General features: G+C 44.2%; 1 protein-coding gene across 4 annotated transcripts in view; it reads right to left on the bottom strand.

The window, feature by feature from the left end:
• The window catches only part of LOC130294378 (sulfotransferase 2A1-like), a 120,284-nt gene that overhangs the window by 40,531 nt on the left and 53,097 nt on the right, over positions 1-26,656 (bottom strand). For all 4 annotated transcript variants that reach the window (XM_056544083.1, XM_056544082.1, XM_056544084.1 and 1 more), the window contains one exon: positions 4,840-4,966. In XM_056544083.1, the coding sequence (XP_056400058.1) occupies positions 4,840-4,966 (127 nt within the window). The remainder of the gene's footprint in view (positions 1-4,839; positions 4,967-26,656) is intronic.

Genomic DNA, 26,656 nt, shown 5'->3' with positions numbered 1-26,656 from the left:
TAAGTTCATTTAACATAAAGGAAATATTTAAATATTTTAGTTCCTTTTACAAAACCAAGATTGGAACAGTATAATGAGAATATAGAAAATATAGCAACTTTAAGGGAAGGCATAGCATATGCTCATCAGAAAAAAAAAACTGTAAAATCAAATTACACATTACAATGGTTAGACTTCCCCCTTTTTTTTATTTTTATAATGCCGGTGTGAGGTGCAGGAGCGGACGCAGACTTGAATGGGACGCAAGTCTGCACCTCACACCGGCGCTCAGGGTGTATGGAGCGGGCTCATGACTCGAGCCCTCTCCATACTTTGCGCCCCCTGACTGATTTTAGTAGCCGGAAGCCGCCGCTAATAGCCCCGCATGCGTGGCTATTAACCCTTTAGGGATCTTTTAACCATCCCCGGTGGCCTAATGGGATCTTTTAACCATCCCTGGTGATCTAGTGGGGTGGATTGAACCCCCCCCCCCCCCCCCCGCAGCGCTATCTCGGGGAGGCGATCCCCTGTGGAGGTAGCCGGAGGGCTTACCTCTGCATTCATGGCTGCCCCCATAGAACTCAACCAAATGAACACAGATCAATGGAGTTCTTTAGAACTGAATTGATCTGTATGAGGAATCTAACTGATTCCTCCTAAAAAAACATCCATTAATCCCTTCCATATTAAAAGTTCATATCACCCCCTTTTCCATAAAAAAAATATGTAAACATAATAAAAATAAACATATTTGGTATTGGCGAATGCGTAATTGTCCGATCTATTAAAAAATAAAATTTTATATCCTGTATGGTAAATAGTGTTAACATAAAAAAAAAAGACTAAATCACAGAATTGCATTTCTGTTTATAAAATCATATCCCAGAAAAAGAAGTAAAAAAAGTGTTCAAAAAGTCCGATCAATACCAAAATGGTACCGATACAAACAGCATATTACAGCCCAAAAAATAAGTCCTCATACAGCCCAGTATACGGAAATATTAAAATGTTATAGGGCTCAGGATTTTTTTTTGTATTAAAAAGTTAAAAAAATAATTATTATTAAAACATGACAGAAACTAAACAAATTTGGTATTGGTGTAATCAGGCCGACCTAAGGTACAAAATATAATGTAAGTTTTACCATTGTTTCAGAGCATAAGTTATGGAAAAATGAAAGGTGTCATTACAAAGTATACTTGGCCCTGCAAAAAAAACAAGCCTCACATGGGTCTGTAGATGGAAAAATAAGAGAGTTATGGCTATTATAGGACAAGGAGGAAAAAACGAAAGTGCAGAAACTAATAAAGACCTTATTTACATACTATTTTGACAAATGGATTTTATTTAGGAACATGTAGATTGTGTTCCGCTTTAGTCCCTTGGACAAGTAGTTTTTTTTGTTTTATTTCCACACCCAGGATACGCGCTACTGCCATTACATCTTAGTGCTGAGACTCTGGCCGATCAAAACTTATCACATCAGCATGACATGTCAAAAGTATTTTTAAACAACAGGAACACTTAAACTAATGTTTTCTGTCATGCTAACAATGATCAGAGAGATTAAGTTCAAAGCAATAACAAGGACTAGTTTACATAGCAAGATTGTAAATAAACAATATACATCCTGTTCCAAATTATTATGCAAATTCTATTTAAGTGTCACAAATATTAAATATTTTGTTTTTAAGTTTAACTCATGGATGGCATTGTGTCTCAGGGCTCTTTTGATCACTGAAAACAATCTCAGACACCTGTGATAATTAGATTGCCAGGTGAGTTCAATTTAAAAAAAAACTACTAAAGGTGGGTGTCGGAGTACCCCTTTAAGCAGAGCACCATTTTCTCTGCTGCCAAAAAGAGTGAAATAGTTCAATGTCTTGGATGAGGTATGAAAACATTAGATATTTCACGAAAACGTAAGCATGATCATCGCACTATTAAGAGATTTGTGGATGATTTAGAGCACGGTAGGGTTCGTGCAGATAAAGGAACATTGATGAAGATTTCTGCCAGATCCATGCATCGGTTTAAGAGAGCAGCTGCTAAAATACCATTACATAGCAGCAAACAGATATTTGAAGCTACTGGTGCCTCTGGAGTCCCACAGACATCAAAGTGTAGAGTCCTTCAGAGTCTTGCAACTGTGCATAAACCTTATATTCGGCCACCACTAACCAATGTTCACAAGCAGAAACGGCTGCATTGGGCAGAAAAATACATGAAGACTAATTTTCAAACAGTCCTGTTCACTGATGAGTGCCGTGCAACCCTGGATGGTCCAGATATGGATGGTCCAGATATGGATGGTTGGTGGACGGCAACCCTGTTCCAACAAGGCTGTGACATCAGCAAGACGGTGGTGGAGTTATGTTTTGGGTCGGAATTAGAGATGAGCGAACTTACAGTAAATTCGATTCGTCACGAACTTCTCAGCTCGGCAGTTGATGACTTATCCTGAATAAATTAGTTCAGCTTTCAGGTGCTCCGGTGGGCTGGAAAAGGTGGATACAGTCCTAGGAAAGAGTCTCCTAGGACTGTATCCACCTTTTCCAGCCCACGAGAGCACCTGAAAGCTGAACTAATTTATGCAGGATAAGTCATCAACTGCCGAGCCGAGAAGTTCGTGACAAATCGAATTTACTGTAAGTTCGCTCATCTCTAGTCGGAATCATGGGAATAGATCTGGTCGGCCCCTTTAGGGTCCCTGAAGTTTAAAGGGGTAGTCCAGTGGTGAAAAACGTATCCCCTATCCTAAGGATAGGGGATAAGTTTGAGATCGCGGGGGGTCCGACCGCTGGGGCCCCCTGCGATCTCTCTGTACGGGGCCCCGGCTCTCCGCCGAGATAGCGGGTGTCGACCCCCGCACGAGGCGGCGGCCGACACGCCCCCTCAATACATCTCTATGGCAGAGCCGGAGATTGCCGAAGGCAGCGCTTCGGCTCTGCCATAGAGTTGTATTGAGGGGGCGTGTCGGACGCCGCCTCGTGCGGAGGTCGACACGCCCCCTTCCAGCGGGCTGTCGGGGCTCCGTACAGGAGATCGCGGGGGGCCCCAGGGGTCGGACCCCCCGCGATCTGCAACTTATCCCCTATCCTTAGGATAGGGGATAAGTTGCTCACCACTGAATCACCACTGGACTACTCCCTAAAGATGACCTCTACAAAGTATGTGGAGTTTCTGACTGACCACTTTATTCCCTGGTACAGAAGGAAGAACTATGCTTTCCATAATAAAATCATCTTCATCCATGGCAATGCACCATCTCATGCTGCAAAGAATACCTCTGCATCAATGGCTGCTATGGTGATAAAAGGAGAGAAAGTCATGGTGTGGCCTCCATCCTCCCCTGACCTCAGTCCTATTGAGAACCTTTGGAGCACCCTCAAGCAAAAGATCTATGGGGGTGAGAGGCAGTTTACAACCAAACAGCAGCTCTGGGAGGCTATTCTGACATCTTGCAAACAAATCCAAGCAGAAACTGTCCAAAAACTCAAAAGTTCAATGGATGCAAGACTTGTGAATCTGCTATCAAATAAGGGGTCCTATGTTAAAATGTAACATGACCTGTTAAAATGTTTAAAAAGTTAAAATGTTGTTAAAAGTTTGATTGAAATAGCTTTTGATTTCAGTAAATATGCTGCAAATACAACAGATAACAATTTTCAGTTCTTTACAACCTATAAAGTGTTTTGAAACTTACTGTATGTAATAATTTAGAACAGTGCATTCTTTTTCATCTTTAACCTCTTAAGGACACAGGGTGTACCTGTATGCCCTGCGCCCGATCCCGGCATTTAAAACGGGGTCACGCCAGGTCGGTCCCGGCTGCTAGTCATAGCCGGGACCCTGGGCTAATTAAAAAAAACTGTGTAAATAAAAATAAACATGTGGTAGCGCCGCGTGCGGAAATGTCCGAACTATAAAAATATATTGTTAATTAAATCGCACGGTAAATGGTTTCCAAAGTCCAAAATAGCATTTTTTTGGTCACTTTTTATATCATTAAAAAAAAATTTATAAAAAGCGATCAAAAAGTCTGATCAATGCAAAAATGGTACCGATAAAAACTTCAGAACACGGCACAAAAAATGAGCCCTCATACCATCCTGTACGTGGAAAAATAAAAAGTTATAGGGGTCAGAAAATGACAATTTTAAACATATACATTTTCCTGCATGTAGTTATGATTTTTTTCAGAAGTACGACAAAATCAAACCTATATAAGTAGGGTATCCTTTTAACCGTATGGACCTACAGAATAAAGATAAGGTGTCATTTTTACCAAAAAATGCACTGCGTGGAAACGGAAGCCCCCAAAAGTTACAAAATGAATTTTTCTCTTCAATTTTGTCGCACAATTATTTTTTTTTCCGTGGATTATTGGGTAAAATGGCTAATGTCACTGCAAAGTAGAATTGGTGGTGCAAAAACTAAGCCATCATATGGAATTTTATGTGCAAAATTAAAAGCGTTATGATTTTTAGAAGGTGATGAGGAAAAAATGAAAATGCAAAAACGGAAAAACGCTGAGTCCATAAGGGGTTAAAATAAATACTGTTATAATTAGGAGGTTTGTTGAATAAAATTTGAATTGTATTCTTAATAGTTGCTAACATGTATGCTGACTGTTATTTACATCAATCGAGAAAAATATAATTTGCATAATAATTTGGAATAATTTGGGTGCACAAACAACCAACCATTTTTATTTAACCATTGTCATTTAAAAAAAAAATCCCATAAGAAACATATAACTTTTTAAGACATTAAAGATATATTTCCATAGTTCTGCTCCTAATACTGTACTGCAAAATGACAGTGTAAAACCAAATTAATCACATGATATCTACTTACCTCTGCCCTGCAAGAAGTCCTCCATGAATTCATCAAAGCTATTAGGTTTTTTAACAACATACGACATGTAAGCAAAATGATATAAAGACACTAGTACGTCTTTTGGGCTTCGAGCTGTATAAATGATCTATGAATAAAATAGAAACAGAAGGGTTTTAAAAATACATACAATATTCCACAAAATTTATAAGGCATGGTTTAGAATTTTCATTTATAGAGGCCAGCACCAAATTTGGTTGCTATGGGCAACTGGACAACTTTTACTCTACGCAGGTTTTGATAAATCTCCCCCTATATGCCTATATTCCTACATACTGTGGAAAAGTACACACAAATTTCCTGTCAGGCTAAGTTTCCACTTGGTTTTTTTTCTGGCAGTTTTTGGAAAACTGCCACTGCAGTTTTTAAGCCAAAGCCAGAAGTGTATTCAAAAGGAATAGGACTGATAAAGGAAGGACTTACACTTCTCCTACCTTATGGATCCACTTCTGACTTTGGCTCAAAAACCGCCAGAAAAAACAAACAAATGAAAACCGCTGTCACGCCCCCTTCCCATAGACTTTCGTTGAGGGGGCAGGCGTGACGCACGAGGGGGCGGGCGTGACGTCACGAGGGGGCGGCCTCGAACACGGAAGCCCGCACACACAGTGTCCAGAGTAATAAACTTCCGGACGCTGCAAGAGGAGCTCCGGAAGACATGGCAGTGGAGAACCCCTTTAACCCCTTAACTACGCAGGACGTATATCGCGTGGGTCCCGGTGCTAATCAACGGCCGGGACCCGCGGCTAATACCACACATCGCCGATCGCGGCGATGTGCGGTATTAACCCTTTAGAAGCGGCAATCAAAGCTGACCGCCGCTTCTAAAGTGAAACTGAAAGTATCTCGGCTGCTCAGTCGGGCTGTTCGGGACCGCCGCGGTGAAATCGCGGCATCCCGAACAGCTGATCGGACACCGGGAGGGCTCTTACCTGCCTCCTCGGTGTCCGATCGACGAATGACTGCTCCGTGCCTGAGATCCAGGCAGGAGCAGTCAAGCGCCGATAATGCTGATCACAGGCGTGTTAATACACGCCTGTGATCAGGATGAGAGATCAGTGTATGCAGTGTTATAGGTCCCTATGGGACCTATAACACTGCAAAAAAAAAGTTAAAAAAAAAGTGTTAATAAAGGTCATTTAACCCCTTCCCTAATAAAAGTTTGAATCACCCCCCTTTTCCCATAAAAAAAATAAAACAGTGTAAAAAAAATAAAAACAAACATATGTGGTATCGCCGCGTGCGTAAATGTCCGAACTATAAAAATATATCATTAATTAAGCCGTACGGTCAATGGCGTACGCGCAAAAAAATTCCAAAGTCCAAAAAAGCGTATTTTGGTAACTTTTTATAACATTAAAAAATGAATAAAAAGTGATCAAAAAGTCAGATCAAAACAAAAATCATACCAATAAAAACTTCAGATCACGGCGCAAAAAATGAGTCCTCATACCGCCCCGAACGTGGAAAAATAAAAAAGTTATAGGGGTCAGAAGATGACATTTTTAAACGTATAAATTTTCCTGCATGTAGTTATGATTTTTTCCAGAAGTGCGACAAAATCAAACCTATATAAGTAGGGTATCATTTTAACCGTATGGACCTACAGAATAATGATAAGGTGTAATTTTTACCGAAATATGCACTGCGTAGAAACGGAAGCCCCCAAAAGTTACAAAATGGCGTTTTTTTTTTCGATTTTGTCGCACAATGATTTTTTTTTCCGTTTCGCCGTGCATTTTTGGGTAAAATGACTAATGTCACTGCAAAGTAGAATTGGCGACGCAAAAAATAAGCTATAATATGGATTTTTAGGTGGAAAATTGAAAGGGTTATGATTTTTAAAAGGTAAGGAGGAAAAAACGAAAGTGCAAAAACGGAAAAACCCTGAGTCCTTAAGGGGTTAAAGGGGTATTCCAGGATTTTTTTTTATTTGACTATGCTACAGGGGCTGTAAAGTTAGTGTAGTTCATAATATAGTGTCTGTACCTGTGTGTGACGGTTTTCTCACAATTCTTCAGCGATTTTCAACCCAATATTTATTTTTACCAGCATACAAAATTACTGTTGTCTCAGATTTTTCCCAGGTTGCAATGCGGCTGAGACCTGACTAGTCAGCTGATGACAGGAAGCCTGTCTGCTTCAATGGGTGGAGAGATCGCTTGGTGGGAGAAAGATCAATCTTAACTAATGCAACAGCTGTAGGCACCCTGATTGAAAACCACAGGTCTTTTTGAATGGATGCAGCTCATTTATGTTTCAATGGGTGGGGTGGCTGATGTGTAGGAGGAGGAAAATGGAATTATGGGATTTGCAGTAAAAAAAAAAAAAAAAAAGGCAAACAGGAAATACCAGTTCACAAAAAGCTATCCACAGCATTATGGTAATCTCACAACATAGCCATTTAGCCCCAAGAAAAGCGCAGATCCTTCCTAAGCATGTACATTACTGTCTGCCAGGTACGTACTAGAATCACCTTATGGTGTATTACCCCTTTAAAGACTAAGCCATTTTTCATTTTTGCACTTAATTTTTTTTCTTCTCACCTTCTAAAAATTATAACACTTTCAATTTTCCACATACAGACCCATATGAGGGCTAATTTTTTGCACCGTGATCTGAAGTTTTTATCGGTACCATTTTTGTTTTGATGGGACTTTTTGATAGCTTTTTATAAAAAAATTAGTGACCAAAAATATGCAATTTTGGACTTTGGTATTTTCTTACTTAAATGCCATTGACGTGCGGACATTTGGGCACGCGGCGATACCACATATGTTTATTTTTATTATGTTTACATATTTTATAAATGGAATTTAGGAAAAGGGGGGTGATTCAAACTTTTAATATGGAAGGGGTTAATGGATGTTTTTCTCAAACTTTTATTCAACTTTTTTTTTAAAGTTTAATAGCCACATGTCGGCTATTAACGGAGGTCCCCAGCTACAGGAATCAGCTGAGGGCCGCCCGATATGACATACACTGCTTGCCGTCTCAGGACAAGCCAGCTCGTCCTTAGACGGCAACCTGTTAAGATTCATGTTCACATACCATATGTATCGGCGTATAACACGCACTTTTAAAACTTAAATTTAAGGCAAAAAGCCTGCCTGCGTGTTATACGCCGATAAATCTTCTGGTCACTGATTTAAAGCGGCCGAAGCAGCAGCTGCTTGTTAAGTATTAGCAGCACGGCCGCGGCCACCTTAAAGGGGTACTCCGCCCCTAGACATCTTATCCCCTATCCAAAGGATAGGGGATAAGATGTCAGATCACCGCGGTCCCGCTGCTGGGGAGCCCTGGGATCCCCGCTGCGGCACTGCGCTATTACAGCACAGAGCGAGTTCGCTCTGCAGGTAATGACGGGCAGTACAGGGGCCGGAGCATCGTTAAGTCACGACTCCGCCCCTCGTGACGTCACGGTCCGCCCCTTTCAATACAAGTCTATGGGAGGGGGCGTGGTGGCCGTCATGCCCCCTGCCATAGACTTGCATTAAGGGGACGGGCCGTGATGTCACGAGGGGCGAAGCCATGACGTCACGCTGCTCCGTCCCCTTTATCGCCCGTCATTACGCACAGAGCGAACTCGCTCTGTGCTGTAATGATAGCGCGGTGCCGCAGCAGAGATCCCGGGGGTCCCCAGCAGGGGGACCATGGCGATCTGACATCTTATCCCCTATCCTTTCGATAGGGGATAAGATGTCTAGGGGCGGAGTAGCCCTTTAAATCAGTGACCAGCGGCGTCTCCTCCGCGCTCTGGAAAACTGTCACATATTTTCTCCCGCACTATACACAGGTACTGGTGGATAGGGCGGGAGATGCTGATTAAAATGAGCCCTACCTTGTTCGGATCTGCGCTACCTTTTAATCAGCGTCTCCCGCACTATCCACCAGTACCTGTGTATAGTGCGGGAGAACCTCCCCCCTCCCTCATCATTCCCCCTTTTGCCTGATTTTTATAGTTTGTCTATTTTCCTTACCTGGCTGTGCTTCGGCAGGTCAGGTCAAGCGGCGAGTCTTGCGGGGTCAGTGAAGCAGGTGAGTGACGTCCTCTGCCGGCTTCTTTTCGCTGCATTAGGACCTCACTTTTCATTTCATGTAGTCGCCGGCGAAAAGTGAAATCCCTGATGCCGCGCAAGGAGCCGGGAGAGGACGTGACTCATCTGCTTCATTGACCCCGCAAGACAGCCGAAGCACAGCCAAGTCTGCAGGTTGAAGACCACTCATAGGAGGAACATGATGGGGGGGATGATGACAGGGAAATGATGAGGGGGGAATGATAGGGGACATGAGACAGTGTGGGGGGATGATGAGGGGGGAATGATGGGGGCATGAGACAGGGTGGGGGGATGATGAGGGGGGAATGATGGGGGACATGATGAGACAGGGTGGGGGGATGATGAGGGGGGAATGATGGGGGACATGATGAGACAGGGTGGGGGACATGATGAGACAGGGTGGGGGATGATGAGGGAGGAATGATAGGGGACATGAGACAGGGTGGGGGAATGATGAGGGGGAAATGATGGGGGACATGATGAGACAGTGTGGGGGGATGATGAGGGGGAATGATGGGGGACATGATGAGACAGGGTGGGGGACATGATGAGACAGGGTGGGGGGATGATAAGACAGGGGGAAATGATGGTGGGGGGAGGCACTAAATGCTCAATGACTGTATGGCTAGTGGTGGTCTATGACAGGGGGAAATGATGAGACAAGGGGGAAATGATGAGACATGGGGGGGGGAGACAATGAGAGGAGTAAATGTGGCACAGGCACTGATAAAAGGGAAGGAATAATGTGGCACTGGAGGGGACGGGACCAAACTGAGGTGCAGAAGAAAACAAAGTTAGGGGGATGATGTGGCATTTAGTCTAAGTCATTTATTTTACATTTTATTTTTTTAACTTAAATTTCCCTGTTAAAATGGGGGTGCATGTTATACGTCAATAAATATGGTACTTCCTGTATTTTGTCTCTGCACAGAGACACACAGGCAATAACTGCAGGGACAAGACAGCAATTTTTCACCCAAAAATATACACATTTTCACCAATGTATATTACAAATATACATATAATATTATCTACATTATATAAAAAGTTTTTGCAAATGACATGTACACTTTAAGATGTCATCAAGTACCATCTAAAAGTGGCCAAAAAACCCTCACTGGGCCTGTTGCCATTTAGTTACTCATGATTTCTTAGCCATTTAAGAGAAGAGAATATTTGAAGGGAGAAAGCAAAGAAATAATTCAACTTTTTAATGTGCTTAGGGTGGTGGTAAAAAATAAAAATAACCACACAGCAGTGACTCACCTGAGCCAGGGATATGACAATAGGATTTTGTAGAAAAAAGTTTCGAACCCGGACCGGGTTCTTCGTAAGGCAAGTGGGACTTGCCTTACGAAGAACACGGTCCAGGTTCGAAACTTTTAAGTTGCACCCTGAATAAAAATAGCCTTTTTGGTATTACCTGGGCTAGTTTTCTCTTTTATTTCCACCCATCTACTACAAGAAGGCGCCGTGTCTCGTCCAAATTTTCTACAAAATCCAGTTACGTTTTACCGGACCTGCCAGTCACGGTTAAGGACGCAGAGGCAGCCACTTACTCACCAGCACCGGTGATACCGCTCGGAGTTCGGCTTCGTGCAAGCCTACATGCACATCGAGGTGTTGTGCCCTCAGCGCAACAGAACACGGTAAGGTGCATTAACTTGCACTTGCTCATCATAATTACCAACAGTATTTCACTAGGAGCGCGCCTCTTTCTTTCCTTTCTTTACAGGGATATGACAATATCTCCTTCATGCCAAGGCGTTGAACAGGAAGTGTTCATGGTGGGGGTGGCTGGAAAGGGATTAAAAATCTACAAAGAAAATCCCAGCAAGGGACCCCAATTTTTTAAACTACACCCCTCAAGAAACGTAACAAAAGGGTGCAGTTAGCATTTAGAACCACAGGACTAAAATTTTATGTAACCCAATTTTTTTTTTCACAAGGGGTAAATAGAATTTCTTCTATTAAAATACCCCATATGTGTCCCTAAATTGGTGCCTTGAAATACAACAAGGACAACAAGTACAGGGTGGGCCATTTATATGGATACACCTTAATAAAATGGGAATGGTTGGTGATATTAACTTCCTGTTTGTGGCACATTAGTATATGTGAGGGGGGAAACTTTTCAAGATGGGTGGTGACCATGGTGGCCATTTTGAAGTCGGCCATTTTGAATCAGACTTATGTTTTTTCAATAGGGAGAGGGTCATGTGACACATCAAACTTATTGGGAATTTCACAAAAAAAAGCAATGATGTGCTTGGTTTCAATGTAACTTTATTCTTTCATGAGTTATTTACAAGTTTCTGACCACTTATAAAATGTGTTCAATGTGCTGCCCATTGCGTTGGATTGTCAATGCAACCCTCTTCTCCCACTCTTCACACACTGATAGCAACACTGCAGGAGAAATGCTAGCACAGGCTTCCAGTATCCGTAGTTTCAGGTGCAGCAGAATGGGCAAAACAAAAATTGGAACAGGACCCTCAGTTTACGCAGATGTTGAGTGATGAGGCAAACTTTTATGTGAATGGTGAAGTTAAATGGGCACTGTCACCAAACATTTTTTTTTTATATGTTGCAGTACTTATGTACTACAACATATCTCTAATATAAATCTATAAAAAAAAAATCATTAAAATTGTTTATTTTAATGTTTAAAACCGGCCACTAGGGGTCTCCCTCCTAGCGGCCGGCTGCAGGCTGGTGTGACGTCACACATGAATTCGGACCGAATTCATTCAGCCTGCGCTCGCTCCCTGCCTGTCAATCAGACAGGGGGTAGCGAGCGCTGAGAGCACATTGGCTCCCTGGCTTCACACGCCGGCCCCACCTCCCGGCATCTACACACCGCCGCTGCTCTGCACTCGGGTATGGCTGGGGGGGAGGGGAGCGGGGTTCGGGGTAGCGCTATGGCAACTTTTGATTTCAACGGGGGGAGGGGAGCGGGGTTCAGGGTAGCACCGCGGCATGCGGCAAATATTGATTTCAACAGGGGGGGAGCGGGGTTCGAGGTAGCGCCGTAGCGCTAACAAAGTTATTTTCAGGGTGCCTCCAGTTGTTTTACCACTACAACTCCCAGCATGCCCTGACGGCCAGTAGATGTCAGGGCAAGCTGGTAGTTGTAGTGGTGAAACTGCTGGAGGCACCCTGTATAGTGAACTAAGGGCGGAAGTGTCAGCCCCAGCAGGCATCAGTGATGTTGTGCCTGCTGAGGAAGTCTGCCTGGTAGTGAGCAAACTACCAGGTAGACAAAAAAGCAATTTTAATATAGTAAAAGAAAAATGTAAAGGCAGGGAGGGGGTTAGGGATAGATGGGCAATAGGCAGGGACAGAAAAAAAAAATGGATGATGGGAGCTACCCTTTAACAAACAAAACCACCGCTATTGGTCTGACACTAACCCAAATTGCATAGATCCCTCCAAGACTGTTGGAACACAAAAATTGATGGTATGGTGTGGTATATAGGGTACAAAGATAGTGGGGCCATTCTTCATCAATGGAAACCTCAAGGCCACTGGATATGCGAAATTGCTACATGATGATGTGTTTCCCTCTTTATGCACTGAAGCTGGCACGTTCCCTGAGTTTTTCCAGCAAAATGGTGCACCACCACATTATGGGTGTCAGGTCCGAGCATTCCTAGATGAACAGTTTCCTGGAAAGTGGATTGTTCCTCGTGGGCCAGTTGAATGGCCCCCAAGATCTTCCGATCTGGCCCCCTTAGACTTTTATCTTTGGGGTCATCTGAAGGCAGTTGTCTATGCTGTGAAGATACGAGATGTGCAGCACCTGAAACTACGAATACTGGAAGCCTATGCTAGCATTTCTCCGGCTCTCAGTGTTGCTCTCAGTGTAAATAACTCATGTAAATAACTAATGAAAGAATAAAGTTACGTTAAAACCAAGCACATCATTGTTTTTCTTGTGAAATTCCCAATAAGTTTTATGTGTCACATGAATGTTAGGATTCGGCAGGCTGGATGTGGAACACTGGTAAGGCAACACTGTAAATGCTTTCTCTAGGCCCAAGGGCAACAAGATCCGGCAAGGAAGGGAAGGGGAAGTGAGGTTATATGGACGTGGAGCAGGTGGAAGCTAATTAGACTGATTGGGCCAGGCACCAATCATTGGTGCACTGGCCCTTTAAATCTTAGAGAGCTGGCGCGCGCGCGCCCTAAGGAGCGGAGCCGCGCGCCAGGACGTGACAGGTGAGTAACTTGGGATGCGATATGCGAGCAGGCGCGTCCCACTATGCGAATCGCATCCCCGCCGGCAGTGTCAGTGCAGCGCTCCCGGTCAGCGGGTCTGACCGGGGCGCTGCAGAGAGAGGAACGCCGCGAGCGCTCCGGGGAGGAGCAGGGACCCGGAGCGCTCGGCGTAACAGTACCCCCCCCCCCTTAGGTCTCCCCCTCTTTTTGTCCGCTTGTCGCTTCACATGGGACGAGGACATTGGGAGCGATTCTAGAGTTTCCTTCTGGAAGACAGAGAAGTCCTGGGTAAACTCATCAATGGCAGGCAGTCCAGAAGAAGTGGGAATGGGGAGGGGGGGCAGAGGGTGAAGCTTGCCAAGGGGCAGAGTGTTACCAGGACGGGGGCTATGAGGAGGCAAAATCTCTGCTCGTTTATTGCAAAAAACCTTGGCATAGTCCTGATAGGCCTTGGGGAGACCAGGTATAGGAGGAGACACTGAGGTTTGACTGACGGGACTGGGAGCAGACGTGAGGCATTTTTTGTGGCAAGAAGCACCCCAGCTCTTGATTTCCCCGGTGGTCCAGTCAAGGGTAGGAGAATGGCGTTGGAGCCATGGCAGACCGAGGAGGACTTCAGAGGTGCAGTTGGGCAAAAAAAAAATTCAGACTTCATACCAAGAGACGCCACTCCCACGTGAGCTGGGTGCGTACGTGCATTTCCCAGACGTGGAGGACGAATAGGGCAATCCACCAAGAAATGTTCAGTACTAGCGCAGTACAGACATAAATTTTTTATCTCTGCGGCGAGTCCTCTCTTCATGGGTCAGGCGAGACCGATGCACTTGCATAGTCTCCTCGGCGGGAGGCACAGGGGTAGATTGCAAAGGATACTGTGAGAGAGGTGCCCAGAAATCAAGGTCTTTTTCCTGGCGGACTCCTGGTGTCTTTCAGAAAAACGCATGTCAATGCGGGTGGCCAAATGGATAAGTTCTTGCAGGTTGGCAGGAATTTCTCGTGCGGCCAGCACATCCTTGATGTTACTGGATAGGCCTTTTTTAAAGGTCGCGCAGAGGGCCTCGTTGTTCCAAGATAATTCAGAGGCGAGGGTACGAAATTGGATGGTGTATTCGCCTACAGAAGAATTTCCCTGGACCAGGTTCAGCAAGGCAGTTTCGGCAGAAGAAGCTCGGGCTGGTTGCTCGAAGACACTACGAACCTCAGCGAAGAAGGACTGTACAGTGGCAGTGACAGGATCATTGCGGTCCCAGAGCGGTGTGGCCCATGACAGGGCCTTCCCAGACAGGAGACTAACCACGAAAGCCACCTTCGACCGTTCTGTAGGAAATTGGTCCGACAACATCTCCAAATGTAGGGAACATTGTGACAGGAAACCACGGCAGAGTCTAGAATCCCCATCAAATTTGTCCGGCAGGGACAAGCGGAGGTGCAGGAGCTGGCGGAGGAGATGGTTGCTGCTGTAGCTGTGGCAGAAGTTGCTGTAGCATGGCGGTCAACTGCGACAGCTGCTGTCCTTGTTGGGCGAACTGTTGTCCTAGTTGCTCTATCTGTTGAGACTGCTGGGCGACCACCGTGGTAAGATCAGCGACAACTGGCAGCGGGACCTCAGCGGGATCCATGGCCGGATCTACTGTTAGGATTCGGCAGGCTGGATGTGGATCCTCTGTGTCAGCGAGGGATAGGCGTGGACCGTGTCGGTAGACCGGTTCTAGGTTGCTACTGGTATTCACCAGAGCCCGCCGCAAAGCGGGATGGTCTTGCTGCAGCGGTAGCAACCAGGTCGTATCCACCGGCAACGGCTCAACCTCGCTGACTGCTGAGAAGGCGTGGGACAGAAGGACTAGACAGAGGCGAGGTCAGACGTAGCAGAAGGTCGGGGCAGGCGGCAAGGTTCGTAGTCAATGGAGATAGTAAGAGGTCAGGAACACTGGTAAGGCAACACTGTAAACGCTTTCTCTAGGCCCAAGGGCAACAAGATCCGGCAAGGAAGGGAAGGGGAAGTGAGGTTATATGGATGTGGAGCAGGTGGAATCTAATTAGACTGATTGGGCCAGGCACCAATCATTGGTGCACTGGCCCTTCAAATCTTAGAGAGCTGGCGCGCGCGCGCCCTAAGGAGCGGAGCCGTGCATGCCAGGACGTGACAGCCGGGGACCGGGACAGGTGAGTAACTTGGGATGCGATTTGCGAGCGGGAGCGTCCCGCTATGCGAATCGCATCCCCGCCGGCAGTGTCAGTGCAGCGCTCCCGGTCAGCGGGTCTGACCGGGGTGCTGCAGAGAGAGGAACGCCGCGAGCGCTCTGGGGAGGAGCAGGGACCCGGAGCGCTCGGCGTAACAATGAACCTCTTCCTATTGAAAAAACAAAAGTTGGATTCAAAATGGCCGACTTCAAAATGGCCGCCATGGTCACCACCCATCTTGAAAAGTTTCCCCCCTCACATATACCAATGTGCCACAAACAGGAAGTTAATATCACCAACAATTCCCATTTTATTAAGGTGTATACATATAAATGGCCCACCCTGTAGGTATCAAAGATACTATATGTAAGGGTTAAAGTGGAGTGCTGCCACAAATGACTGTATAGTATTGAACAAAAATGTAGCGATTTATTTCACGTAACTTATTTCAGGATCGATCAGACCCTTTCTTCAGACATGATCAAATGACAAACAATAGGCACATTAAATAGGGAAAAAGGGGAAGTGAGGTAAGAGGTCAAAGGTCAAATGAGATTACATCATTCACCACAATATATTACAATAAAAAAACACTACATAAATTATTTTAAATATTATTATACAGTTGTTTTCTCAATTGTTTTATTAAGACTAGAGATGAGCGAATCGAAGCTGATGAACCCGAATTTGTTAAGAATTTCATGAAATATTCGATTCTCAATGAATGCAAATATCTCTGCTATTCCATCGAATCGCTTCATTAAACTCCATTTACTGCAGTCCAGACTCCAGGGCATCTAAAATGGCGAATCTACGTGTCAGTACATGGGGCAAGGAACGCTGGGAAGGTGGGAAGGCAAGGCGGGAAGGTAAGTAGGCAGGATGACCCTGAATCACATGCTGGATGCAGCCTATCAGCAGACAGTCACCTCTGTGATGTCACAGCCCTATATATTCGGCAGCCATTTTGTGGCTTGTCATATCATTCATTACACTGCATAGAGATAGGACAGACATCGCTGTGTGTGTGTGTTACACAGAAAAGCTAATTCCAGCAGTGTTTCACATCCTAGTCACATCAGCATTCTGGTGGACAGAGAGCAGTGTTTTTTACACTTAAAATGATATTTACTGCAACCAATAACCTCCCAGTCAGCATTGTATTACAGAGAGGGGATGATAGCTGTTTGTTACCTCATACATTTCAGCAAGCTGCCTCAACTTCATAAACCTTAGCAGAGGAGGTAGGAATAATTTTTCAGCGTAATTCTGTGTATTTGTTCCACAACAAATCATCTGCTGGTTATACACGTCTGTAGAAGGTTTAATACCCAGATGTCCATTCCTAATAGTCTTTGACAGAGTGCAATTTTGTGTTTAGTACACAGCTTTTTTGTGCTGCAGCACTGTTGTGTACTGCTGGTGTTGCGCAAAAATATATTTTTTAAGCATACTGTACCACATTTTTCTGCCCTCAGAAGTGCATACCACATACGTACATCTAAGTAGTGTACTTTTGTACCTGTTAATCTGTCAAGGGTCTAGATACTGAGAAAGTTGTGGCAAAAGTAATCACCGGCTGGTGTTTTACTAAAATACGTTTTTTAAGTGTACTGTAGCACATTTTTCTGCCTTCATAAGTGCATACCACATACGTACATCTAAGTTGTGTACTATTTTGTACCTGTTAATTTGTCAAGGGCCTATATACTGTGAAAGTCGAAGCAAAAGTAATCACTGGCTGGTGTTTTACAAAAATACAGAGTTTTTAAGTGTACTGTAGCACATTTTTCTGCCCTCATAAGTGCATACCACATACGTACATCTAAGTAGTGTACTATTTTGTACCTGTTAATCTGTCAAGGGCCTGGATACTGTGAAAGTCCAGGCAAAAGAACTCACCGGCTGTTTTTACTCAGATACTTTTTTAAGTGTACTGTAGCGCATTTTTCTACCCTCTTAAAGGGTTTATCCAGGAAAAAACTTTTATATATATATATATATATATATATATATATATCATATGGCTCCAGAAAGTTAACAGATTTGTAAATTACTTCTATTAAAAAATCTTAATCCTTTCAATACTTATGGGCTGCTGAATTTGAGTTGTTCTTTTCTGTCTAAGTGCTCTCTGATGACACGTGTCTCGGTAACCGCCCAGTTTAGAAGCAAATCCCCATAGCAAACCTCTTCTACTCTGTGCAGCTCCCGAGACAAGCAGAGATGTCAGCAGAGAGCACTGTTGCCAGACAGAAAACAGCAACTCAACTTCAGCAGCTGATAATTATTGAAAGGATTAAGATTTTTTAATAGAAGTAATTTACAAATCTGCTTAACTTTCTGGAGCCAGTTGAGATATAAAAAAAAAAAGGTTTTCCTGGAATACCCCTTTAAGTGCATACCACATACCTACAGCTAAGTGGTGTACTATTTTGTACCTCTTAATCTGTCAAGGGCCTAGATACTGTGAAAGTCCAGGAAAAAGTACTCACCGACTGGTGTTTTTACTCCAATACGTTTATTAAGCGTACTGTAGCACATTTTTCTGCCCTCATAAGTGCATATCACATACCTACATCTAAGTGGTGTACTATTTTTTACCTGTTAATCTGTCAAGAGCCTACATACTGTGAAAGGACAGCCAAAAGTAATCACTGGCTGGTGTTTTACTACAATACGTTTTTTAAGCACACTGTAGTGCATTTTTCTGCCCTTTTTGTTCCACAACAAATGGTCTGCTGCTTATACTGTCAGGGATCGTCTGAGGGGAGGACGATCTAAGAAGAGCTCAGATGTGTCAATCTGTCAAGATGCACCGATGATGCTTAATACTACAGCACAATACCCGGTTCAGAATTATGTCTCTCAGTTTCAAACCGTTCCTGCTCGGTACCGTGTTCCGAATTATCCCCCTCGAAGATCACCCGTCTGAACGATCATCTGCTACAGATGTGGTCAACTCGGACATGTCAAGCGAAACTGCAGAACCACACTTCCTCCTGTCAACTACTGAATGGATTCAGCCACTGCAAGGCCAATTATGTCACAAAACCGTCATAATATGGACCAACAACAATCTGGACCTCTCTCTGGACATCCAAACCACTCCAGGATGAATCAGCAATGAAGACCCGACAACAGAATGATTCAAGAGAATCCAGCTAATTACGTCTCATATAAAAATGATCAAAAATCTGGTTCTGAGATTTATTCCTAAAACTCAAAGCCACCAATAAATATGAGGATGATGGGATTCATCTTGAATTAGCCCAAGCATTCCCACATGAAGAACTTTGTGTTCTCTATCTGAACAAATTACAACTCTTCTCAAGAATGGAGCATTAATCAAATGTGTTCCACCAGCAAACACCACTTTGTTTCCGGTAAAGAAGACCCCAAATGGACAACCTAAGAAGTTCTGCATGGCACATGATCTTCGTGTCACAATTATAGATACTCCCATTGTTCCCAATCCGCATACTCTGGTCAGCTCTATAATATCTAATGCGAAGTTCTTTACTGTTCTGGACTTGGCCAATGCTTTCTTCAGCGTTTCATTGCATGCAGACTGCCAATATCTTGTTGCCTTTATTCACCAAGGAGGGCAGTACACCTGGACCTGCTTGCCACATGGAGCTCAGAACTCCCCCAATCACTTTCCTCAAGCCTTTTCCACCTGTCTGGATCCATGGCTAGAAGCCCATCATAATGTGACTTTACTTCAATACGTGGATGACCTTCTACTCTGTGCAACATCGCAAGATGAGTGTGCCACCGCTTCAGTTGATCTACTATCTTTCCTTGCTTCAATCAACTACAAGGTGTCACTTGGAAAAGTTTAATGGGCACAACAAAAAGTAGTCTTCCTAGGACATTGTATCTCTCAAGGTGTTAAACACCTGGCAGAAAACATGAAGCAAGCAATACAAGAGACTCCTATACCTACAACTGTCAAGCAACTACAGACTTTTCTTGGTATGATCACATACTGTCGACAATGGATTCGGATGCCTCAGCACTGATGCAACCTCTGTATGATGCCATTCCAACTGTAACTCAGAAGCAACCTTTTTCATGGGAAGCCATACAGTGTTTGAACTACAAGACCTTATCATGTCCACTCCAGCACTTGACATTCCGAACTATGAATTACCGTTTTATCTGTTTCTCTCTGAAACAAAGGGCCGTGCCTCTGGAGTCCTTGCACAAAAATATGGAGACAAATTGAGACCTTTGGGATACTACTCATGCAGATCCTGTTGCACAAACTGCACCCACTTGCCTTCGAACTTTGATAGCTGCTAAAGACCTTTTGGACAAGACTTCGGACATGGTGACCCTAAGCACAATTGTTTAGAGGTTATGGAAATGGAGACATCAAATCTACCAAAGGTCTAAGAAACACCATTGGACAAAGCAAGCTTTACTCTCTACACAGACGGGTCCAGATATGCTGATGAAAGTGGTCACTTCCACACAGGATACTCAGTGGTTAGCCCATTAGAAGTTCTGCGAGCAACACTACTCCCTCCCCGTGTTTCAGCACAAGAGGCGGATTTCATTGCCTTAGCTGAAGCCTGCCGCATCTCAGAAGGACAAATCGCCAACATCTACACAGACTCTGCCTATGAGCATGGAGTGGCGCTGGACTTTGGATTAAAATGGGCCTTGAGGGTGTACATGACTGCAAGTGGAACCCCTATAAAGAACTTTGAAGCTGTCAGGACCCTGACTGAAGCCTTAAAATTGCCTAAACAAGTGGCAATCAACAAAGTCAAAGATTGGACTCTGAAGAAGCTGAAGGAAATTTCTTGGAAGACCAGGCAGCTAAAGAAACTGCAATACTGCCCCTTGCTTGAGAGGAATCAGGGGTATACGTAATGACAAGAAGACAGAAGAAAGGATCAGAAGAACCAGAAGAGGAAAATGAAAACCCCGGACTCAAGACACAGAAACAGTTCCGGACTCAAGCCTTGGACAAGGGAAAGAGTATATGGGAGAAAATGGGAGCTGAACTCAGTGAATCAAATGACCTATGGAGAAAAGCAAACAAGATTTGTTTTCCCCAAGCCCTTTACCCGGGGGGGCTAAATGGGCTCATGGAGTCACCCACAGAGGAAAAAAACAAATGATCACTTCTATCAATAAAATCTACCTTGCACCAGGAATAACAACACCAGTTGAACAATATGTCAAGAGATGTGACATTGGCAACACCTGTAACCCTGGAAGAACAGAAGTTACTCTGAAGAAACACTTGGCCAAACCTTGCTACCCATTTCATAGGATCCAGATTGACCACATGCAATTGCCCAAAAGTGGAAAGTTGAGTACGTGCTAATACCAGTGGACATGTTCTCAGGATGGACAGAAGCCTACGGAAACTACTAACAGAGCTGGTATGCATATTTGGAGTCCCTGAAGTAATTGAAAGCGACCAAGGACTGGCTGTCATTGCGGATATTACAAGAGAAACTTTGAAAAATGGTGGGAGCAGACTTCGGACTCCATACCCCATATCATCCCGGAGCAGTGAGAAAGTTGAAAGACTGACTGGCACCCTAAAGAACAAAATCCTAAAAGCCAGTAAAGAACTGTCCCTTCCATGGTCAGAAGTGCTGCCCATAGCTTTGAACTCTGTTAGAAACACACAATGACAGCCAACAGGCCTAACCCCATATGAGACTCTCTTGGGTGGGGGTCCCTAAGATAGGATGTTACTACCCTCAGTACCCTCAGTGCAGGAAATTATAGTTTGGTAAAGTTTGTTATTACACTGTGTAATGTGCTGAAAGTAACACATGTTGCAGTTTTATTCTTCCATTTCAGATCCAAATGCTGAACTAGGAAGTCACAATTTGCAGCCCGGAGAGTTTTTCCTCGTGAAAAGACATGTGAGGGGGCCGCCGGAACCTAGATTTGAAGGTCCTTATCAGGTTCTACTGACAACTCTGACTTCAGTGAAACTGGAAGGAAAATCAACATGCATACGCCTCACACTGCAAGAGAGTTCCTACACCATGCTCCTGATACATATCCTTTTTCATATAAGTGGAGTGCACACCCAGCAACTCAATCCGACTCCACCACACTACTGGGCAGACATGACAATGACCCAAGGGTTGTATCCCATGTATTCGTCATGTATAACTCTTCCAGTGCCCAAGTGACTACCTTTAAATTAGACTACTGTGACATTGTAAATTGTCCGGAGGTGCCAAAACAATGTCTTATGTATGGGGATGACAATTCAATATACACATGTGTGACGGATGACTACTGGGGGACAGGGCCAGATTAAGGCTGCCTGGAAGACGGAGCACTTCATTATGATGGCCCCCCCCCCTGACAGTTCCCCCACATTAGGTGCAGTATAGTTCCCCACATTAGGTGCAATACAGCTCCCCCACATTAGGTGTAGTATAGTCCCCCACATTAGGTTGGCAGTATAGTTCCCCACATTAGGTTCGCAGTATAGTCCCCCACACTAGGTGAAGTATAGTTCCCCCACATTAGGTGCAGTATACTTTCCCCACATTAGGTGCAGTATAGTTCCCCCACATTACGTGCAGTATTGTTTCCCCACATTAGGTGCAGAATAGTTTCCCCACATTAGGTGCAGTTTAGTTTCCCCACATTAGGTGAAGTATATTTCCCCACATTAGGTGCAGTATAGTTCCCCCACATTAGGTGCAGTATAGTTCCCCCACATTAGGTGCAGTATAGTTTCCCCACATTAGGTGCAGTATAGTTTCCCCACATTAGGTGAAGTATAGTTCCCCACATTAGGTGCAGTATAGTTCCCCCACATTAGGTGCAGTATAGTCCCCTACATTAGGTGCAGTATAGTCCCCCACATTAGGTGCAGTACAGTTCCCCCACAGACATACAGCCTTCAGCCATATACAGTGTATGGCTGGAGGCTGTATGCCCGTTTACTGCCCCACTTCAGTATTCCGACCACCGCTCCGGGGTCACAATCTACTGCTATGGCCTATGGACCATAGCAGTAGGTACCGGAGGTGGGGTGGTCGGAACACTGAAGATGACGTGCCGCTGGTCACTTACCATGCACGCGTGTCCTCCTTACTGCTCCGCTCTACTCTGCACGCGCACTAGGTGAAGTATAGTTCCCCCACATTAGGTGCAGTATACTTTCCCCACATTAGGTGCAGTATAGTTCCCCCCACATTTGGTGCAGTATAGTTTCCCCACATTAGGTGCAGTATAGTTTCCCCACATTAGGTGCAGTTTAGTTTCCCCACATTAGGTGAAGTATAGTTCCCCACATTAGGTGCAGTATAGTTCCCCCACATTAGGTGCAGTATAGTTCCCCCACATTAGGTGCAGTATAGTTCCCCCCACATTAGGTGCAGTATAATTCCCCCACATTAGGTGCAGTATAGTTTCCCCACATTAGGTGCAGAATAGTTTCCCCACATTAGGTGCAGTATAGTTTCCCCACATTAGGTGCAGTATAGTTCCCCACATTAGGTGCAGTATAGTTCCCCCACATTAGGTGCAGCATAGTCCCCTACATTAGGTGCAGTATAGTCCCCCACATTAGGTGCAGTACAGTTCCCCTACAGACATACAGCCTTCAGCCATATACAGTGTATGGCTGGAGGCTGTATGCCCGTTTACTGCCCCACTTCAGTATTCCGACCACCGCACCGGGGTCACAATCTACTGCTATGGCCTATGGGCCATAGCAGTAGGTCCCGGTACCGGAGGTGGGGTGGTCGGAACACTGAAGATGACATGCCGCTGGTCACTTACCATGCACGCGTGTCCTCCTTACTGCTCCGCTCTACTCTGCACGCACGGGACATCAGTGATGTCCCTACGTGCGCTACCTCCCGGCGGACCCTGAGTTTTTAAAGTTAATGCGGGGCTGCAGAGAGGTAACCGGGGCATCCTTGTGTCCCCAAAAGATTTTTCAGGACACAGGGATGTCCCTAATGTGACGGGGGGCCCCTGCGGGCACAGGGCCCGGAGCAGGCGCTCCATGAGCGCCAAAGATGATCCGGCCCTGCTGGGGGAACTGTGACTATTGGAGAGCAGTGGGATGGAACACAGGGACTGACTGGGACTATAGACCACAGAGTGCCAATAGAAGAAAAGACAATACTGGCAAGTCTCTACTACAGAGAATAATAATTGGATGTTGCATAGTCTCCAGTGTAAAGAAAACAATAATCTGCACTGTAGAGGCCACATTTCAAACAGGGACAATGTATGTGTATATTGAACCTACTATTTCCGCTTATCTGAACCTAATTGATACATAAGACCCAAGCATGACCAAGAGAATTCCCCACAGGAGAACACCATCCTGTATGCCAATGGTGCAAGTGCAAACCCAACAGAGTAGGGCTAATATAGGAGTCTGTGGTGAAAGATCAGTCTGGGTACAAAGGGGGGTGGTTCACAATGAGCCATTCATCTCAAACCAGTGAAGCATCACATAACCCGTTTTTATTTATTCCACCTGAACCTGAGACTATTAGGTGCATATTCTAGGGGGAAATGTCGTGTACGGTAACAAATATCTTTTAGGGGGGAATTGATAGGGATGACCCTTATGTTTCTAATGACTGATCAATATACTAATACTAATATGCCATTGCTGCTGGAAAAATATATCTGTTGCCTACCCCTTAACCCATATACATCAGCTTGCAATATGCTCGCGACTATGATTGAGGCCTTGCCATGACTCCGATGCAACTGAGATAAGGAGTAGAAAGACAAAGGCCGACATTTATCATTGCCTTTAGGCTGTTTTTTGTGTCTACAAAAGGCATAAAAAGGCGCAAGCAGGGCTTATTTGCACCTTTTTTGCGCCTTTTTATTTACACATTTCTGCTGATTTTGAGTTGCAATCCACTGATTTTGAGTTGCAATCCACTGATTTTGGCAATACACATGATATAGAAGGGATTTATGAACTGCACTTTTTTGTAAAAAGGCGCAAAAAAGGTGCAAAGCCACTGAAAAGTCTCTAAAACTACACCATCCCAGACCTGGTGTAGCTTTTTAGTGTATGTGAAGAGAGAAATTTGAGAAAATGTTCTCCTGCACAAAATTTATCAAATGCTCTGTAAACATTTAATAAATTTGGTTCTCCTACATATTACCAACACACAAAAAAAAGGTGTAAAAAAATGCTTCACTTCCACCTACAATGATGAATGTGGGCCAAAATATCTGACGAACAGAGAACTCTGGAATTTCCCAGTAGAGAAACCTCTGCCAAGAAATTAATGGACACTAGATATGCTAATATATACGGACACGATAATCAAACAACCAATCAAAATGTAACATGCTGATTCTCACGTCATAAATAAACCTCCTTCTTTGTCAAATGTAAAAACTAAATGTACTTTCTGGATTAAACAGAACTCTTTTGGGGAACAGCGGAGTTTCCTGCTAAGAGAGAGTTATACCATCATCCTGTATGGTGTATATTTACTTATGTTGACACTTGGCAGTATATATCAGCACAGTCAATCACATTTGAAAGCCTCCCCTCGGGTGATCCCTGACAATACTAGTCTGTAGACGGTATAATACATACCCAACAGTCCATTCCTAATAGTCTATGAGAGAGTGCGATTTTGGGTTTATTACACAGCGACTGTGTGCTGCAGCACTGTTGTGTACTGCTGGTGTTGTGCAAAAATACATATTTTTCCCCCTTTCTTGGGGAACACCATACCCCCCAAACTTTTCAAAGGGTATGTTTTTTTTTTAACTAACTATTTCACTTTTTAATCGCTGCTCAACAGATTATAAGGGTGCTGACTTCATTTTTCACTTAAGAGCTGAAAAGTGTCAATTCAGTTTTCTAATAAAGACAGAAATCACAACAATTATTTAAATCACAAAATCTTTCAAATATTAATAACAATTACAAAACAACACAATCATATATTGTGACTCCTAACAAACAAATATATTAAATAGTTATAGACACTTTAAGCAAGTGCCCTGAGGAAAACTCTTGTATTAAAAAATGTTTTAAAAATATATAAAAAGTCACAGCAGACACAGGTAAAAATAAGTATTTTTAAGCGTACTGTATCACATTTTTCTGCCCTCATAAGTGCATACTGTACCACATACCTACATCTAAGTAGTGTACTATTTTGTGCCTGTTAATCTGTCAAGGGTCTATATACTGTGAAAGGACAGCCAATAGTAGACACCTGCTGCTGTTCTAGACAAATACTGTTTTAAGCGTATTGTACTCCCCTCATATACACAATAAGATAGTCAGGCAGAGTAGTGCCAGGACGTGCACAGTGGATTGGCAGAGGCCTAAATTCATCATGCGAAGGCAGAGGTTGTAGCAGAGTAGGGGCGTGTGGCAGCCGGAGTCGCAGCGAGAGGTCTGAGCTCCCGGTGTCAGCTAGCATTCGTGTCTCGACCAGCAACCCAGCAGCCGTGATTGATCGGTTCACTCGGTCATCCACTTCATCCCAAGTGACATCTGACACCCCCAGTCAACAGTCGGTGGGTTCCTCAGACCTCAGTTGGCATGGCCCTCATGCTGCTACTGCCACCTCAAGGCTCTCTCATTGTGCTGCCATGTGACTTGTGACTCCTTGTTAAATTTGGTCCTTTGTACCCACACGCCGGGGCCCGGGACACTAAATCGTGGAAGTTGAAATTTAAATTAAAAAATCCTCAATTTCAATATCTTAAATTTAAAAATCTTAACCTGTTGGGGACGGAGGGCGTATAAATACGCTCTCGTGTCCCGGTACTTCAAGCGTACCCGTCAGATCACTACATGTACTTTTTTATGTGTCAATGACCTACATTTCTCTCAGAATTAGCTTTATTACTGAAATACCTTAATTTTGACCACCAGAAGCAGGGGGGCGGGTACTCACTGTGATAACCACTCCCCCTCCTCAGTCCAGTGCTTCCCAACCAGGGTGCCTCCAGATGTTGCAAAACTACAGCTCCCAGTATGCCCACACATCATTTGGCTGTGCAGGCATGCTGGGAGTTTTGGTTTTGCATCAGCTGGAGGCATATGATTGTAGTCCCCCTTTATTACACACACACACACACACACACACTGGCTTCATATATTCTTACACATACACATTAGATAGACACACTGATATACACACATACATATATATATTCACACACACACACACACACACTGGCTTCATATATTCTTACACATACACATTAGATAGACACACTGATATACACACATACACATATATCCACACACACACATACATGCAGGGACACTTACTTTTTCGTCTGCAATGCAATGTGTTTCTGCC

Source organism: Hyla sarda, chromosome 10, assembly GCF_029499605.1.
Source record: "Hyla sarda isolate aHylSar1 chromosome 10, aHylSar1.hap1, whole genome shotgun sequence".
Lineage (NCBI taxonomy): Eukaryota > Metazoa > Chordata > Amphibia > Anura > Hylidae > Hyla > Hyla sarda.
Note: the sequence above shows the minus strand (reverse complement) of the source record. Positions and strands in the feature narration are given on the sequence as shown.